This window comes from Gossypium hirsutum, chromosome A04 (assembly GCF_007990345.1).
Source record: "Gossypium hirsutum isolate 1008001.06 chromosome A04, Gossypium_hirsutum_v2.1, whole genome shotgun sequence".
Lineage (NCBI taxonomy): Eukaryota > Viridiplantae > Streptophyta > Magnoliopsida > Malvales > Malvaceae > Gossypium > Gossypium hirsutum.
Window position 1 is genome coordinate 45,284,509 of NC_053427.1, and position 18,863 is coordinate 45,303,371.

At 35.4% G+C, this 18,863-nt stretch overlaps 2 protein-coding genes across 5 annotated transcripts; one reads left to right on the forward strand and one right to left on the reverse strand.

Moving 5' to 3' along the window:
* The first annotated feature begins 10,561 nt into the window (after positions 1-10,561).
* Positions 10,562-13,124, forward strand: LOC107947835 (bifunctional nitrilase/nitrile hydratase NIT4B). 3 transcript variants are annotated; one of them, XM_041111347.1, is made up of 4 exons: positions 10,562-11,268; positions 11,402-11,503; positions 12,357-12,636; positions 12,748-13,124. In XM_041111347.1, exons 1-3 carry the CDS (start codon positions 10,738-10,740, stop codon positions 12,414-12,416), a joined length of 693 nt encoding a protein of 230 aa, XP_040967281.1. In that variant the 5' UTR covers positions 10,562-10,737; the 3' UTR covers positions 12,417-12,636; positions 12,748-13,124. The 3 variants fall into 3 exon arrangements, with proteins under 3 accessions (XP_040967281.1, XP_040967280.1, XP_040967282.1); XM_041111348.1 differs by having other exon boundaries at positions 10,567-12,106; XM_041111346.1 differs by lacking the exons at positions 12,357-12,636; positions 12,748-13,124 and having other exon boundaries at positions 11,402-11,844.
* A 686-nt stretch (positions 13,125-13,810) lies between these two features.
* On the reverse strand, positions 13,811-17,920 carry LOC107948431 (uncharacterized protein At5g41620). Of its 2 annotated transcripts, none has more exons than XM_041111343.1 (4): positions 17,761-17,920; positions 16,803-17,360; positions 15,786-15,908; positions 13,811-15,543 (listed from the first exon to the last, which is right to left on the reverse strand). In XM_041111343.1, exons 2-4 carry the CDS (start codon positions 17,289-17,291, stop codon positions 14,149-14,151), a joined length of 2,007 nt encoding a protein of 668 aa, XP_040967277.1. In that variant the 5' UTR covers positions 17,292-17,360; positions 17,761-17,920; the 3' UTR covers positions 13,811-14,148. The 2 variants fall into 2 exon arrangements, with proteins under 2 accessions (XP_040967277.1, XP_040967279.1); XM_041111345.1 differs by having other exon boundaries at positions 16,803-17,239; positions 17,761-17,917.
* Positions 17,921-18,863: the final 943 nt, after the last annotated feature.

Sequence of the window (18,863 nt, forward strand, 5' to 3'; positions counted from 1 at the left end):
CGCACACATAGTGCTTAATAATCAACCATGCACACTTAGTGCCATGTACTTTAAACTCGCACACTTAGTGCCATGCATTTCAAGCCCGCACACTTAGTGCCAATCTCACAACCGTGAACACTTATTGCCCGCACACTTAGTGCTGAAAACCAACCACTCTATACGCTTCACTGCCTTTTTACATTCGACAATTTCGTCTCTACATACATATACACATATAGCAATACACATTAGTATATCATTTACATTACTTGAATACAAACACAACATGCTTATCGACCATTCAACTTCCAGTTCCATAGCCACATACAAAAATCACATTTATAGTCATAACACTCCTTCAAAATTGCATCACTTATACCCTTATAATTCAATCCAAATCGAAATTCAAATACGAGTACATGATACGTACCTGATCAACTTAATAATTTAGGCATATCTAAATGAAGTTATATCGTAAATTCTCATAGTCAGAAGCTTGCTACAGCTCGATCGGGATCAAGATTCATTACAATACAACAAACACATTTTAATAGCCAAAAATCATCACACTATCATTTTATCACTTTATGGCATGTATAAATAGACTCACGCGTGCTACGTTAGTCCTAGAATCGACTAAACCGTAGCTCTGATACCAATAAAATTGTAACACCCCGTACCCGAGACCGTTGCCGGAGTCGGACACGAGGGGTTCACAGACTAAATTCGCTTACTATCGCAGTCCATTTTAAAATTTTCCAGGCAGTTGGCTAACTGCGACACTGTCACCTTAAAAATCATATCTTGAGTTTCACAACTCGAAAATCAGTTTCGTAATTTTTCCCTGAAACTAGACTCATATTCCCATCTACATATTTTTTTCTATAATTTTTGGTCGGGCCAATTAGTACAGTTTATTAGTCAAAGTCTCCCATGTTACAGGGATCGACTACACTGACCTTTGCGCATGACGACTTGGATATCTCGCTGCACAGAGCTTCAATACTGATGCCGTTTGTTTCTATAGAAACTAGACTCAGAGAGGAATCTATACATATATGGCATGACTCCTAATTATCTCTGGTTAATTTATAATGAATTTCCAAAGTCGGAACAGGGAATCCAGAAACCGTTCTGGCCCTGTCTCACGAGAACCTGAATATCTCTTAACATACTGTCCAAATAATCGTTTCGTTACTTTCCTATTAAAATAGATTCATCAAGGTTTGTTTACATAATTTATTCATTATTTAATTACAATCCTACTATTTTTAGTGATTTTCCAAATCTACATCACTGCTGCTGCCAGCATCTGCCTTTAAGGTAGACTTTACCTATTTCATAGTTTCCATGATTCAACTAGCCCTTTTAGCATGAATAGCACAAATTATGATAGTGATTAACCATTCCATACCAAATGATTATAACATTATGCTCAAACATATATAAGCCATTTTCGCATGGCTATATACATTAACCAAAATATTCTTCCGCCACTAGTCTATTTTATACATGCCATAAGATAATCCAAAACATAGCAGTACCAAACAGTGGATAGTGATAGTGTGACTAGTTGCTGACGATCCCCGAGCCTGTAGCTTCGCAATGAGATCTATAAAACAGAGGAAACAGAGTAAACGGAGTAAGCATTACAATGCGTAATAAGTTTTAAGCAGTGTCAACAGATAACAATCAAATTATAACATAGTTGTTCGTATTTTTATTTCACTCTTCCTTCGGGCATACCATCCCTTTACCGAATATGCACATCTCATCATATACAATAGGCAGATAAACTTTCACATAAAAGTGAGCTCATGTGACATAGATATATCGTATGATTTCACATAACCTCTCACTCTGATCCGATGTCACATAATCATAGGAATAGTCTCATAGATTGCTCTCGTATGCGTCACATAACTACCTTATGATTTAGTGCAAATCAAGCTCACATATAAACTTGGAGTACATACCTGTTTAACCTTTCGCATTGAATATATTTATAAGCAATTCTTATTACGAAGTCTTACCCGGACATAATCTCCACACGAAGTTATCGGGTCTTACCCGGACAAAATCCCCACACGTAGTCATCGGGTCTTTAGAGCTCGGATATAGTACGAGCACGAAGCTTACGGACATTAACCAGTGATAATATTCTCGCATAAAGCCTGCGGGGTTTTAACCCGGATATAGTACTGACACAAATGCCCTTCGGGACTTATCACATTCATCACATCGGCCATTAGGCCCTATCACATATATATACACTTTCACATTCATCACATCGGCCATTAGGCCCTATCACATATATATACACTTTCACATTCATCACATCGGCCATTAGGCCTTATCACATATATACACTTTCACATTCGTCACATCGGCTATTAGGCCTTATCACATATATACACTTTCACATTCATCACATCGGCCATCAGGCCTTATCACATATATACACTTTCACATTCATCACATCGGCCATTAGGCCCTATCACATATATACGCCTTATCACATATATACACTTTCACATTCATCACATCGGCCATTAGGCATTATCACATATATACACTTTCACATTCATCACATCGGCCATCAGGCCTTATCACATATATACACTTTCACATTCATCACATCGGCCATTAGGCCTTATCACATATATACACTTTCACATTCATCATATCGGCCATTAGGCCATACTATCATTTCATATTCGAATACTCATAAACTTACAATATCACGATTTACAATTCAAGTATGGGTTTAATCAATAGCTTGTGAGCAACTAAAACAAGTTTATCAAGGTTCACAACATAATCTCAAATTCAGCACAAGCTGTTTTTCCTGAGCAATAGTCACTAAATTATTTATGACTGGAGCTACAAAACTCCAAATCACTTTCCGTTAATTTTTCCTGAATATAGACTCGTATATCTTCCATCCATAAAATTTCTAGAATTTTAGGTTTGGCCAATCAATACCAGATTTTTCTTAAAGTTTCCCCTGTTTCACTGTTTGACTAATCTGACCACTCTTCACTACGAATCAAATTTCTCATTTTACAGAATTCAAAATGTGTTGTATTTGATTTCATTTGAAACTAGACTCATTAAGGAGTCTAAGCATATAAATTTTATCTTATAACCATTTTCGTACAATTTATAATGATTTTCTAAAAATAGAACAGGGGATTTCGGAGTCATTCTGACACCGTCTCACACAACTTTAAATATCTCATTATCGGAAATTCCTTTGCTTACACTGTTTCTTTTATAAGAAACTAGACTCATTAAGCTTTAATTTCATGTCCCATTCAGCCTCTAATTCAAGTCCATAAATTTATGGTGATTTTCTACAGTCACGTTACTGCTGCTGTCCGAAGCAGACTATTTCAAATTACCCTTAAATTCCCAAGCTCAAACACTTAAGAACTTACCATTTGAGCTTAGAACATATCATGGCCACATCATATCTTACTAAATCAACTCATCATGTCCTATTATAATTGAATTTACTCAACGTTTAAACACTTAAAACTTACCTCGGAAGTTGCCGAACGATTACGACGGCTCTTCGATCACTTTTTTCCTTTCCCTTATCCAACTTTGATCCTCTAGGCTCTTGAGCTAAATCAAACAAATTTACTTCTCAATCAAACACATATATATGGCAACCATATACATTTCAAAAACCAATTCGTTCGTATCATTTGTCCATATATTAGCTTTTAGCATATTTGGTCATTAGAGTGACCTATTTAACTTTCAAGCATTCATTTCTAATTTTAATTAAACAATGCCGAATGCCATTAGCTACTAATGCCACACACACACATGTGCATAAAATTCATCCATACATAACCTCTAGCTCATTCGGTCATTCATCTCTCAAACCTATCAAAGTTTCTTGTCGAACTTCCCTGGCCGAATACACATATAAGCACATAATGCACATTTAGAATTTTTTTTTATTTACTTCATGATACATTCGGCCTTGGCAACAATTTCATTAGAAATCCCTATTAGCCACTTCATCAATCAATTATATCATCTACTTAATATTTCATAACTTATCATGCTAGCTGAATATTATTTATTCAAGTTCATCATCTTCATATTCGGCATTAGCATCAAATATAATAACCCATTTCTTCCCACTTTGAATCTATGCATCCATTTAATCATAGTTTGTTCAAGCACTCATACAACAAGATTCATCCAATTTAACAAGAAACAAAAACTTTATTCCTCCATAGCTACAATGGCCGAAAGATCTAGACATCTCAATACCGAAATTTCTAACATGGGTTGCCTAAAGAATTTGGTAGGGAGTTCAAATTTATCTAGCATTTCAAGTAACTTAACACATCCATATAGCTAACATGCTAATAGTCTCAAGGCTTCAACTAAAACTTTTGAAGCCTCTTAGTCGAATACTAACTCTCTAATAATCCCAAATCCATCCATGAGATAGTTAGAATTTAGACTAATCATCCAAGGGATGTATGAACTTTCAAAGCAACACTAAACATACCTTAATCTAGTGAGCCTTCATAGCCGATTTTTCTCCAAGCTCATTCCCTTCCTTTCTTTCTTCTATTCGGCCAAAGATGTTCAAGGATGAACACTTTTTTTTTCTTTGTTTCCTTTCTTCCATTCACGGCAAAGGGGGGGGGCATGGATGAGACCATTTTTTTTTCATCACTCCACCTTTTTGCATTACTTTAATCCTAACCCCTTTTTTTTATTCTTTCTAACATAACTCACTAACACAACATGTTTGCAACATGTTTCCACCCATAGCATGGCCGGCCACTATGCTTTAATTTTGGGTAATTTGACATGCAAACCCATCATTTCACAACATGCATTATTAGGCCACTTTACATTTGCCTAGCACATTTCCAAATTTTCTCACATAAGTCCTATTTGATAAAATTCACTTACTATTAACAAAATTCAAACATGAAATTTTCACACATGCATATGTACATATAATGAGCATCAACTATGACGGTTAATTATCTTTATGACTCGGTTTAGTGGTCCCGAAACCACTTTCCGACTAGGGTCACTTTAGGGGTGTCACAACAGGATCACGAAGCATTACTAGAGTTTATAGATCAATTACAGAAAATTTATATCATTTACAATTCATATTCAAAATCAATCATATCGTCCCTTAATTGGGTCTTCAAGGCCGAAAACACATGTTAGAATCAAATCGGGACTAAACCGAAAGCTCAAAAAAAAATTCACAAAATTTCAAAATTTTTCTTAGGTGCAGGAGACACACGCCCATGTGGTCAGGCCGTGTAGCTCACACAACCAAGTGACACGCCCGTGTCTTAGGTCGTGTGGGCATTTGATATGAGGCACACGGTCATGTCCCAGCCCGTGTTCAAATTAGGGTAGCTACTGACTTGGGTCACAGGCTAGTGTGGACAATTTAATTTTCAAAAATTTGTGCAAGATTCACACGGCCAAGACACACACCCGTGTGTTGGGCCGTGTGTTTCACATGGCTGAGACACACGCCCATGTCTCTATATGTGTGACCAATTCTGAGCATTTTGTTTCTCAATTCTTAAGATGCAGGGGACACACGGCGAAACTATACCCCCGGCCAAACTATACTCCCGTACATATGGCCGTGTGTCGCACACGGTTGAGACACACGCCCGTGTGTCTATCCTTGTGGACAAAATAAAGCAATTCCCAAGCCTTATTTCTCACCAAAATTTTTTTGTCTTGTACCTACATTAATACTTGCATACATATACCATCCAATTTAAGACATTAGAATCAAGCCAACATTAACATTATACATGATATATCATCACGTCTATTTAAATTCACCTTTTGTAAAACACTTATGTTTACCATGATTCAATCTAAACATATCAAGCACACATATATTAACCATATTATAACCTCGTATATATATATATGTTCACTAAATATATCATCACTAGCCATTCCAATGGCTATATTACAATCAACCATTTAAATGCCAACACTGACCAAGTTAGCCTATACGTGTCATTATACCAAAATAAGTTTTCTATTTATACAAAAACGAGCTGAAGGATAGGTGATGGTGCTCCAACCGATTCCAACCTTTACGAGCTTCCGAGCACTATAAAACAGAGAAAAGAAAACCGCATAAGCATTTCAAATGCTTCGTAAGTTCGTGTAATAGGAAATTAACTTACCAATCATATTCATTTAAAGTAAGCATACAAACATGCATCCAAAACTATGTGACCAATTGCTTAAACACATGCTCTCATGAAACAAGTTAGTCATGAAATTTATATGATTATCAAGAAAACAGAGATGAGCTCATCATACATCCATTTCCGGGTATTTCAGGGATATTCATGATATAATTCATTTAATTCTCATATTTTCTCATATTAAGACCTTTGTTCGTTGAATCATTGAAATATCGATGTATAACCCAGGTAGTATACACAAGATGTACTTATCATTGATCCGTCAATTCTTATACGGGGGTACTCTTTAGAGCACATAATTAGGAAGCACACTCTCAAGCCTTATCACAGGAAGCTCACTTAGAGCCATTTCGGGAAATTCACAAAGAGCCTATCGGGAAGCTTATCAGGGTTATTTAACGGGAAGCTCATAAGAGCCAAAATCGAGAAGCTCACAAAGAGCCTATCAGAAAGCTCACAAAGAGCCATGTAAATGGGAAGCTGCAAATACCCATATATCAGGGAGTTCAAGCGAGCACTATCGGGAAGCTTACAAAGAGCCAATTAAAAAAGAAGCTCATGAAGAGCCTATAATTAGGATGCTCATAAGAGCTAAGGTGTACCCACAACAAATGTAGGATCACAACCTATCGGGACGATCCGAAAAGCTGTAACGGGAAGCTCGCAAGAACCATATATAGGAAGCTCGAGAGGGCTAATCCAAGATATTCTTTTGAGCTATGGTGTGTTTGCAACATATGTAAGACCACAACCAATACGAGAAACTTGTATCCATCGATTTTTATTTGTTCAAATGTAATTTAACACTTATCAGGTATTATCAGATTTTCAATAAATTTCATATACATGACAATTACAAAATTTATTCAAATATATAAATGTACACAATTTAGTTACACTAACTTACCTCGATAAACGTTCATATACAAGGATCTACTAATCCGATATTTTTTATTTTCCTCGATCCAACTTAGTATTAGGTCTTTTCAGATCTATATAAATGAATTTAACGTCAATTTAATCAATTTCATACACAATTTAATTCAATTCACATCCTAGGTAAAATTACCATTTTGCCCCTATACTTTTCATAAATGACGATTTTGTCCCTAGGCTTGGAAAATGAAATTCATGCAATTTAATTCTTATTCCAAGCCTAACCAATTTTTACATATAACATTTATAGCACATATATTTCATAAAGATAAAAAAAAATTCCATGAATTTTACATATTTATAATTTAATCCCTAAATCACAATTTCATGATAATTCACTTTACAAAAGTTGTTTATCTATCAACAACCTTTCATTTTCTACCATAAATTTCAAATTTTCAGCATATTTATCCATGAAAAAATTTCAATACTTTAATATCTTTACAAATTGATCCCCAAAATAGATAGATTAAGTTATTACGATATTGGAAATATGAAAATTACTAAAAACGGGACATGATTCCTTACCTAATTAAGCTTGCTTGATTTTCTTTCTCTTTCCTAGGGTTTCCATAGAAATTTTGGGGAAGATGATGAAATAAGATGATATTAGGCTATTATCATCTTTATTTATTTCAAATTCCAATTTAGTCATTTCCTTTTTCTCATTTTTCATGGACGAATCATCAAAAATATCTACTAAATTTTCTTAATGGTCTAATTACCATATAAGGACCTCAAGTTTTTAATTCCATAGCTATTTGATATTCATAGCTACTAGAACTCAACTTTTGCATTTTATGCAATTTTGTCCTTTCCATAATTAAACATGTCATTGGTAAAATTTTCTTAACAAAATTTTCGTACGTCTTTCCTATCATAATGCAGACCATGAAATATTATTAAAACAATTTTTTTTCTAACTCAGATTTGTAGTCCTAAAACCACTGTTCCAATTTCACTAAAAATGAGCTGTTACATTAAATGTAAATGAATGGTAAGTTAATTTCCCGTCATACTAACATACTAAGCACAATATGCTTACCCTGTATTATTTTTCCTATTTTATAGTAATTCAGAAGCTCGAAGTGGTTGGAAGTTGGTCGGAGCATCATCACACTATCCTTTAGCTCATTTCGGTATATGTAAGGAACTACTAATATAATGACATGTATAGGTGCAAATGAGTCATTGATAACAAATATGTGTTTTAGTTATAAATAGCCATTGGAATGGCTTGAGTTGGACATACTTTTGTTGTGTATATATATGTGTGGCTTCTTCATGTTTGTTGTGTTTGATGTGGTTGAGTGATGGATAAGTTATAGGCATATTGATGTATGAGATGAGATAGTATAGTTGGTATAAGTAAGCAAATAGATGTTTTGATTAATCTGGTAAATTTGAATGTTGAGAAATGAGGTATATGACATGATTATGACTTGGTTTTGGTTTAGTTTAAATGTCTTGGATTGGTTATTGACTGTGTTAAAATGTTAATGTAGGTGGAAGACCAAATGAGTGAGAAATATGACTTAGAAATGGCCTTATTTCGTCCACATGGGCAGAGACACGGGCGTGTTTCTAAGCCTTGTCTGACACATGGCCTAGCACATGGGCTTGTGGTTTGGCCGTGTGTCCTCTACATCTTTAAAATTTCAAAACAAAATGCTCAGAATTGATCACACGGCCTAGCACACAGTCGTATGGCTTGGTCGTGTGACCCCTACACTTACACATAGCCTAACACACGGGCGTGTGACTTGGCCATGTGACCCAAGTCAGAGAGTTACATGGGTACGGACACGAGTTGGGACACGGTCGTGTGCCCTACTTCGAATACCCACACGGCCTAACCACATGGGTGTCTGCCTCTGCACTCTTAGAAAATTTTAAAGTTTTGCGAAAAATTCTCTAAGTACCCAATTTAGTCCCGACCTGTTTCTAATGTATGTTTTGAGCCTTGAAGGCTTAAATAAGAGGCAATATGATTGTATATGATTGATTTCTAATATGATTTACAAATGATATTAAATGTTTTTTTTATCTGTAAATTTTGGCAATGCTCCGTAACCCTGTTCCGGTAATGAATATGGGTTAGGGGTGTTACAAGAAAAATAAATAAATAAATAAAAGAGCTACCTTTTTAAAATTCTATTTTTTTGTATTTGATTTTTTTGCGTGTTACAAAGGTCAATTTTTATAACCGAAATAATATTACAATATATGTTTTTTCGATTGTTTGTTTCTACTTCTTTTCCTTTTTTGTGTTTCTTGCAGGGGCGGTGAAAGTCAACAGGGTTGCTGCTGCTGTTTTGGTGCAAGGGGGAAGGTTTTGGGCGCCGTGTTCACTGACATGTCGGGGAGCGGCGCAGCAAGAGGTTAGAGCAACTAGGGTTTCTGCTGAAAGATTAGAATTTTGGGCCATTGGGCCTTTCTTTATATTTGGGCTTGTAATAAATTGTTTTGGGCTCTCGAGCCTTCTAAATAGACTGTTATTTTTTTTTGTTGTTGTTTTATTATTAAGCCCAGGCAAAATTGGGCTCTTACATATAGTATATAAATTTTATATATACAAATTTATAAATATATAAAATTACTAAGTATATCTAGAATGAATATGAACAAATGGTTATTTAGATGGATTTGAATATGTTCAGATTCATTTTAGTTGTAAATTTTTTTATACTTTTTTTATTAATTTATATTTTTAAATTTTTGAAAATGTTTTTATATATTTTTAAATTTTAAAATAATAATATAAATAACTTGATATTTTTTAAATGATTTTAAATATATAAAATTACTAAAAAAAATCTTAGAATGTATCTAGATAAATAGTTGTTCATATCAAATACATCAAGACAATAATTTGTCTAAGTTTATTCTTAATGTGAAGGATATATATTAATATTAATATTTTTAATTATTATATAAGAGATTATCACATGTTATCGTCTAATTGACTATTAATGTCATATTATCATAAACTAACAGTGTTAGTGTTACAAATCAAACTATGTGATGAAATAGGCTACAACTAAATAAAAAATACCTTAAATGGATAAATTCAATATATATTACTTGAATAATATACTTTTAATAATTTTTTTTTCTTATTTATTGAGTTTTAACTTAATTGGCATGAGCATTAATTAATATAAGTTCGAGTGTATTGAAACGCATTATCTTACTGTTTATGAGTTGTGAGGGGTAATGGCTAATTCTAAACATTGTAAGTAGTTTAGCCATTCTCTTAAAAGGAGTGGATAGAATTTTAAAAAAATATTTTTTCTTTCTTGCTCAATAAATATTAATGATATGATAATTAAAGGTGTTTATTATTTTAAGCATGACTTGAGTTTGAGTTGTAATAAATTATTTAGTTGTTAGGGTTTTGCTGCTTTGTAAAAAAAGGAAAAAAGGGGGCATTTTTCGTTTCATTAAAGCCCACAAAAGCGGAGACTGATTTTTACCAAGCGACTGCGAATTCAGACATCGTTATTTACTACTACAACAACAACTCCGGCAAGAATAACGAAGAAACAAACCAGACAAAGAAAAAAAGAAACCAAAAATGGATTCCCAAACTCAATCAGTGGACCAACAACAACAGGAAGAAGAAAATGAACAAAGACCCTTCCTCCCAGAAAATGCAGAAGAAGGTGGACCCACTTCTCTACAACAGTCCAAGAAACGACGCCGTTATAAGGGCGATCGCCACATCAAAGTAGAAGGTCGTGATCGGCGGATCAGGATACCTTTAACCTGCTGTTCCGGTCTATTCCGCTTGACCCGGGAAATGGGTCACCGAACCAACGGCGGAACCATTCAATGGCTCCTTCAACAAACCCGCCCCGACTTAGTCCCGCCCGACCCCATCACCCATCCGACTCTATTATTCGCTTCTGCCCCTGCCTACATGGAAAAGGGTCGAGTGAGGGCTACGGTGGTTCAAGCTTCCACTGTTTTCTTTGACACTCCCGCCACACTGGGTACCCCACTTGACTCAATAGTCTTATTTCTTGGGGTTGTGGTGGGAAATTTGTTTAAATCTAGCTGGGCCCTTCCCCCTTTCTTATTTGAAACTGTCCCTACCCATATCATGGTGAGCTCAGTTTTCTTTTCTTTTTTATTTATTTATAATTGAGAGTGTTGTTATTATTTTTAATGAGTAGATAAAGCAGAGAGCCTAGTTGCTGGCTCAGCTGCATATGGTTCACAGTAAGTTGTTTTCCCAGAAGCCTTTGTTGGTGGATATCCAAGGGGCTGTCCTTTTGAGTCTCCAAATGAAGATAATCAGCAGCTTCCCAAGTATCATGCTTCTGCCATTGAGGTCGCAGGTCCCAGCTCTTCACCTTTCAAACAGATTTATAGGATCCATATGTGTATATGAAAGTAATTAATACCGGATTAATTTACCTTCAGACATTGTTGTCCAAGAATGAAAAGAATTGAACTTTCTAGTTTAAACATGACCTTGAGTTGGAAGTTTAGCAGATTCTAACACTTGATGCACTTGTTAGTTAGTCTATCTATGGATGATGCTGCAATCGTTTCTTGTTTCTGTGATCTATTATGTTGTATGCAGAACTTGAGATGCCCTATTCGTCTTGTTTGTGATTTTATATTGGTTATTTTTATGTACACAGGTCCTGGAGTTGATAGACTTGTGAAAAGTTCATGTAGATATAAAGTTCATTTAGTAATGGGAGTAGTGGAGAAAGACGGATTCTATCTCTTTAGCACGATTCTGTTTTTTGATCTTGTGGGACAGTATCTCGGAAAACATCGGAAGATAATGCGAAGTGCATCTGAATGTGTAGTATGGTGTTCTGGAGAGAAATCATCATTGCCATTATATCGGACAGCCATTGGGAAAGTTGGTGGCCTTCTTTATTTGGACAATAGGATCCTATCTTTGAGAACTGAATTGTATGCTAAAGGTAGAATTTATTGTTTGTTGCCAGTTGAGGAATCCTTGATAAATTATGTTTTGTTCATGGCTTTCTACTAGATTCACCCTGCAAATCCAATATAGACAAACAGCATTTCTTTGTGCACATCGTTTAACGATGATCTAGCATTGCTGTTATCACATATTTCTTTCTCTGACTAGAGCTTGCCATTTTTCCATTACAAACATCAAACTCTTTTCTTTTTCCTTTTTTTAAATTTAGTCCACCGTATTCACAGGTATTCAAATGTATTGTGCACCAACTGCTGATGCCAGGGAAGAATGGCGAGCATCCATGATTCACATTGCCATAGAGGGCAGGTGCTTTGTTTTATCTGCCAATCAGTTCTGTTGCAGAAAAGACTACTCTCTGCCGCTCAAATGCATAGACGGAGATTCAAATGGTGACCCTACTGGACACAATAGTATGCAGTGGGGGCAGTGTTATTGTTTCACCCTCAGGGACCATTTTGGCAGGAGCTAATTACCAAGGAGAGTCCCTTATATCAGCTGATCTAGGTGAGGTTCCTATTAATATTTATCTCCATGACCGGATAACATTTTTCAACATTGATCATCTATGAAGATACTTTAACCTCACTTCATTGACACATTCTCTTACTCTTCTAGATCTTGAAGAGACAACTCCAGCAAAGCTAGAATTTGGTGAAGTAGGGACTTGGTATGGGACCGGATTCTGTTGGTTGGTCTGCAAACTAACCCAACCTTGTTCTTTATCAAACTGCTGTGAAGACAGCAGCTTTCGTTGATTTATCTTAGATCTATAACTGAGTTCATATCTTTCTAACAGCAAAATAGTTAGTTTAGACTTTCATAATTGCTGATCTTAAAAGGATCTTCTGAAAAATGCAGTGGATGGTTCATTGTCAGCCTCCCTTGTTACAAAACACCAAGGTAAGTTATCAACATTCTGTATGCCCCAATGTATAGAGACGGCTTTTTGTATAGTTCGATAAATGAATGGAATGAAGTTTTATTTACTGAAATATAAAGTGGTAGCCATAAATGCCGTCAATGGTCATTGAAATGAGACCTATCCATTCAATCCTTTTGTAAAAATTGAACGTAGATAATGACAATAAATTGTAAAGAAAGAGGCAAAATAGAACACACAGGAAAACCAAGGGCAGAGTAAAGACCATGTCTATTAGAAGTAATGTAGTAAAGTTAAAACACCTTATTCTAATCAAATACCAAATAGAAGAAGTAAACTTCTGTATGGATTTCACTTGTATAGCTTGTACCGTATTGCAGGGGCTTTCGACCCCTGCACCTCCGGTTGCGACCCCAGTCCAATATTTTGGTTTTTTGGGATCTGTGATTGCATGCGGCCTTCAGCCCTCATCTTTTCTCTCGCAGATACTCTTATCCTACCACTTGTATTTTATTTTAACAGAAATTTAAATCATACAACTCTAATATCTTTTATTGCCATATCTGTTTTCCTCTCTATTGATCCTAAGTATTGATCCCAACAGAATCTCTTTTACCTTTTATTTTTTTCTGCATAACTCGCTAAAAGGTCTGTAAATTCATACAGAGATCCCTGGTCGCCATTGCCCCATTATTCAATTACTTAAAATGACAAAGGCGGTATAGAAGAAGATTTTGAACACTTAAAGCATTTTTTTTACATTTCAATTATACCGCAAGACTTTGCACAAGATAAAACTGGTTCAATTAGCATAGATTCCTTTTAAGTAAAAAGGAACAAAAAAAAAAGGGCTCTACAAAAGATGCTGGATCATATCAATGGTCCAATTACTGGTACATAACATGTTGAGTAGCGATCATTGCAATTTGAGCACCTCTAGAGGAATCATCACACAAAGCAGTAACCAACGAAAAAAAGAAACTCGTTTCTATCCAAATCCTGAATCTTCTTGCTGTCAAATCTAACAAGCTCGATCCGGAACTACTTCCCCTTGCCCAGAGTTCACTTTTGCAAGGTCAGAAGGGAACTAGAGAATAGTGAACAAAGCAAATACTCAACAAAATTGTATTTCACCATCATGATTTCCTAGCATTATTGGCTTCACTCCTGGATTCTGCCAGCCTCGACTTCGGAACACTACCAGGCACCAAAGGTGGCCTCTCTTGAGCTACATTGTTGATATCTCTTGAAGAACATGTTGGACTAGCATAAACCCTACCAGCCCTTGTATCAGATAAAAGGTGTTCCCTAAGACCCTTTACAGCTTTATATCCATGCATTTCATCTCCATAACCTTTTGTTTCTACTTGCTTCTCCAATTCAGTAAATCTATTCCACTCTAAATCATTATCAACAGAATCTTGATGCCTGTCCTTCTGCATGCCCCAGTCAATTCCGTCCGATATGCTCCTCTGTAGAGAAGTACTCCTCCTTGGTAATTTGCTAGAGGCAGAGTTTCTACCTGTGATGTCTTCATTTATTTGAGGTTCTCTTGAATCACGAGCAGCAAAAGCATACACCAACTTGTAGTTTTTGTTGTTGTTGCTGCTGTTGTTGTCCATATTTAATTCTAGGAGATCACTTTCAGCCGAGTCTTCTTCACATTCAATTGCATCTTCAACTTCTCCATCCTCGTCATTTTCCTCACTAGGATGGGAACCAAAATGGACTCTGTTTAAATAGGCAGCAATCTCCTCACTGTTAGGTTCATTTAGAGAACAGCGCCCTTTTTCTTTCTCTCTTTTTGTACCTAGAAAATTTTCGAGTTGGTTCCGCAGTTTGTCGACAGCTGCATTCTTCTCCTCAAGATGATATTTAGCTTCAGAGAGCTTCATCTGAACTCTCTGTTCACGCAACACATCGGCTAACTGCAACATCTCCCTTTCCTTTTCAACCTCTTGAAGAACCTTGGCAGACTCTCTCTTTAGCTCTTCCCTTTCAGCTTTATCTTCACTGATATCCCTGGCTAGTTCATCACATACTTGCTCAATTACAACCCTGGCCCTTTTTTCGCTCTCAAGTTCTTTCACTGATTTCAAAAGAGATGTCTTAGTCTCAGCTAGTTCTTTCCCAAGCTTCTTGTTTAAGCTTTCAAAACGTCTCCTCAACTTTCTCTCCACCTCAAGTTCACCTGCAATAGACTCAATAGCAGCCTCGACAACTTTCTGCTCCTTGTTTTTCCATGCTGCCTTTTCTTCAGCAAAACACTTCATTAAATAGTTGATATCATGCTGGTCAGAGCGCTGCTCTTGGATAAGCTGATTGACTTGAAGACGAGCTCTCTCTAACTCAGCATGTAAAGCTGAAATAAGGGACATACTTGACGAGGGACGATCTTCATGACCCCACATGCGGTTGATAATTTTTAATAGTTCTTTAGATGTTGTCAAGGCATTACTGACATCCTTCAAACGAGTCTTAACACCAACAGTTGATCCCTTGGGAGTCTGGGCATGAGATCTAGTTTCAATCTGCATTACCAAATAAAGATCGTTAATCTCCTTTGCACTCACCATAATCTCAACTACCCTACACCTTAGCAAACTCTGAAATGACGGCGAGCTAAAGAAGATTAAAGTACGTAAACATTCATAAAAATATTCAAAATAAAATAAATAGTTTCTCTTCTACCTTGTATTCTGTACTTAAAAACTATACATGAAATGGTGAGAAAGAAAGCAATTGCATCCTTTCCAAAATCCAAGAGGAATACCTCCATTAAACTGGCATTGCTAACTGAATCCAACACTCCAACATTATTGTCAGTATGCCTAAGCCTGTGGGAAACAGATGACGCTCTTCTCTGGCGACTACCAGTTCCAGATCGATCCATTCTCTGAAGAGGAATCAATATAACACCAAAATCATTTATCCAAGCAAAAAGATATACTGTGCAAAATCAATAGGTTAGGTTATCATTACACTGAAAAAGGAATAGCAGTAGATTTTGGCAGCATGTATTTGAGGCTTAGCAGTCGGAAACAGTATCAATTACAGACGAGTGATATTTGGAGTGGAAAACATCAAGCTACTAAATTTGAGTACTTGGCATTCTAAGAGATAAAATCACCAAGCTACTAAATTTGAGCACATTTGTCAACTAGGCAAAAAACCAGTAAGTCTAAATCCTTAAATCACAAACTTCTGCTGAAGTGCTAAGCACCATTTTCTTATTGAGAAATGTATCATTTAAAAGTGAAATTTAAGCCTGGTTTGATGCAGCACTGCAATTAACCCTACAATATTTCATAGAAACTTGGTGTTTTGATGAGGATGGGTTTACATCCTAAAACACTTTTAGTATTACAGCTTTCTGATCAAAATGTACTTTCATCAAAAGCAGAATCTTACGTGCTTCTTTAAGAAGGAGATCCAAGTGATAATTCAGGAGTCTTTAAAAGCTAAAAGCAAAAACTACAAACACAGCACTCAGACTCAAAAGTCACAAAATTCAATAGATTAGTTATCAACTGGTCAAATCTTGAATACACATTATAAACCAAACCTACCCCAACTATTTGCTCATTCCTTGAAAACAAATAAAAGAACAAAAGAACCATAATATTCCAAAAAGATAAAAAATCCCTTGAGAGCGATCACTTTCCTGATAATGACCCTTTTTTCCTAAAATTTCCATTCCCATGGTGAAGACAAATAACATGCAATTTTTTAAAATATATTTATTTTTTTCTAAAAAGAAATTAAAAGGGAAAGGGAAAAAACAACCGACCTCAGAAACAGGGCTGTGAGAAGGATCAGACAAGTGAGGAGGCAAAGAACCCGAATGAACCGACCTAGCAGCTGCTCCCTTTTCTCTCCCTTCTTTCATTTTCCTCCTCTCCACATTTCCTTCCTTTCTTCTAGGCGACGGTATCTCATTCATTTCCCACAGCGTCGCCGCCAGCTTCCTGGCCGAAACCGGCTGCTGCTGCTGCTGCTGCCCCTTCAATTTACTCCCACTTTGTGATCCTGCATACCTAGGAGACTCCATAGCTCGTAGCATTGACGCCATTGAAGGCGATCTCATCATCAGCTTCCATGTAGGCACGGGGGTACTGGATTCACCCCTTTTGCTGCCCACTAGAATCGCCCTCTTGAATCTGTAGTTTTGCATAATTGATGATGACGATGAAGCTGAAGATGAACACCCTCGTTTCCTGATTTTGCCTGGGAGTAAATTTTCCATGTCAATCTCCCCCAAGTTTTGCATTGACATCATATTTTTTCTTTAAATCAATTCCACCCCTTCCTTTTAATTGCTTAATTTTGCTTCTCAGATCTTACAAATCTATAAACAAGACAATGAGTGAAGATTAAACCCATTATTAATCGTCAAATAAATGAAAACAAAATCAAACTTTTTTCTCCAAAATTGCCACTTTTTCTTTTATTTTCTACGAGTGGTAGTATGCTTAGATCTTATTAGCATATCTTTCGGGGGATGAAAAAAAAAGAGAGTAAAGTAAAACTACAGAATAAACTAAACCTATGAAAAAGACAGATTTGAGTTAAACGTTGTCGGTTTACTGTTCAGATTTCAGAAAACAGAAAAAACTAAAACTGTAGGAAATTGAGGGATAAGAACAATAGATTTTATTTCTTTTATTGCATTGGAAAAGAAGGAAAATCAGTTGACAAGGAGAAAATTTCATTGTTCTTTTCTTTTTAATTTTTTTTCACGAACTTACCGTTAACTTTAGGAGTGTTTGGAAGGCAAGAAAACAAGAGGGAAAGTTGGAGTTTTCAGATTCAGAAGCAAACCCTAGAAAAAGATAAGAGAGAACTTTCTTTTGATGGCTTCTCGAAGCACTAGGAAGAAAAGAAATTTAAGTATTTTCACTCTGATCATATACAGACTGTGACTTTACATAAAAAGAGAAGAATATGAGATGTTGTATGGTCAAATTATTGAAAACTTACGTGTCTTATTATGATTGGAAATTAGAGGTTTTGTTGATTTGACTTTTGGTCAATGGTGGGAGGAGAAGCCGAACCCATCAGCCGAGCCACAATTTGAAATACGGGGAAATATTAGCGAAAATTTTGGATTTGGCTTTTTGGTTGGGACCCTTTAGTTTCGCTTTAGGACATGGAAATTTTCGGAGTAAGAGAAATATGTTTTTCCTTTTTCTTTTTTAAGAAATATGATTTAAACAATAAATAATTGTTTTTTTTCATAAATGATGTTATATGAAAGGGTTCATCTCTCCTAAACTTTCTTTCAAATGTTTACATCATTTAATTTATACGGTGACTTGACAATAATGAACAAATGAATGGCACATATTGTTATATAATTACTTTTTAAAATTTGAATATAATTTTTTTAAATTCAATTTTAATGGAAAATCATATAATTTTTAAAGGTTTTTTAATTGTTTATTGTTTAAAAATATAAATGAAAGGAAAATATCAAGTAATTTAATCATCCACTTGTAATAATCATATTCAAAATCTAAAATCCTTATATAATTACGTGTTACATTCATTTATTTATTGTCTCAAAATTAGCATGTAAATTGAATAATATTAAAGCTTTGAGGTACACGGATATATGGTGAAATAATATAAGTATCAAATTGAATATTTTCTTTATATAGATACCCTATTGCACATAAATGAAAGTTTAAAGCCAATAGTAATATTATCCGTATATGAAAGTATTTAAATATCAAAATGTTGATACCAAACAATTTTAACCACAAGGATGAAGTACAAAACATGGGAGATTTATGTTCAAATTTTATTTTATGTGTGATTTTAATTTATATTTAATTTTGTTAGTTAATTT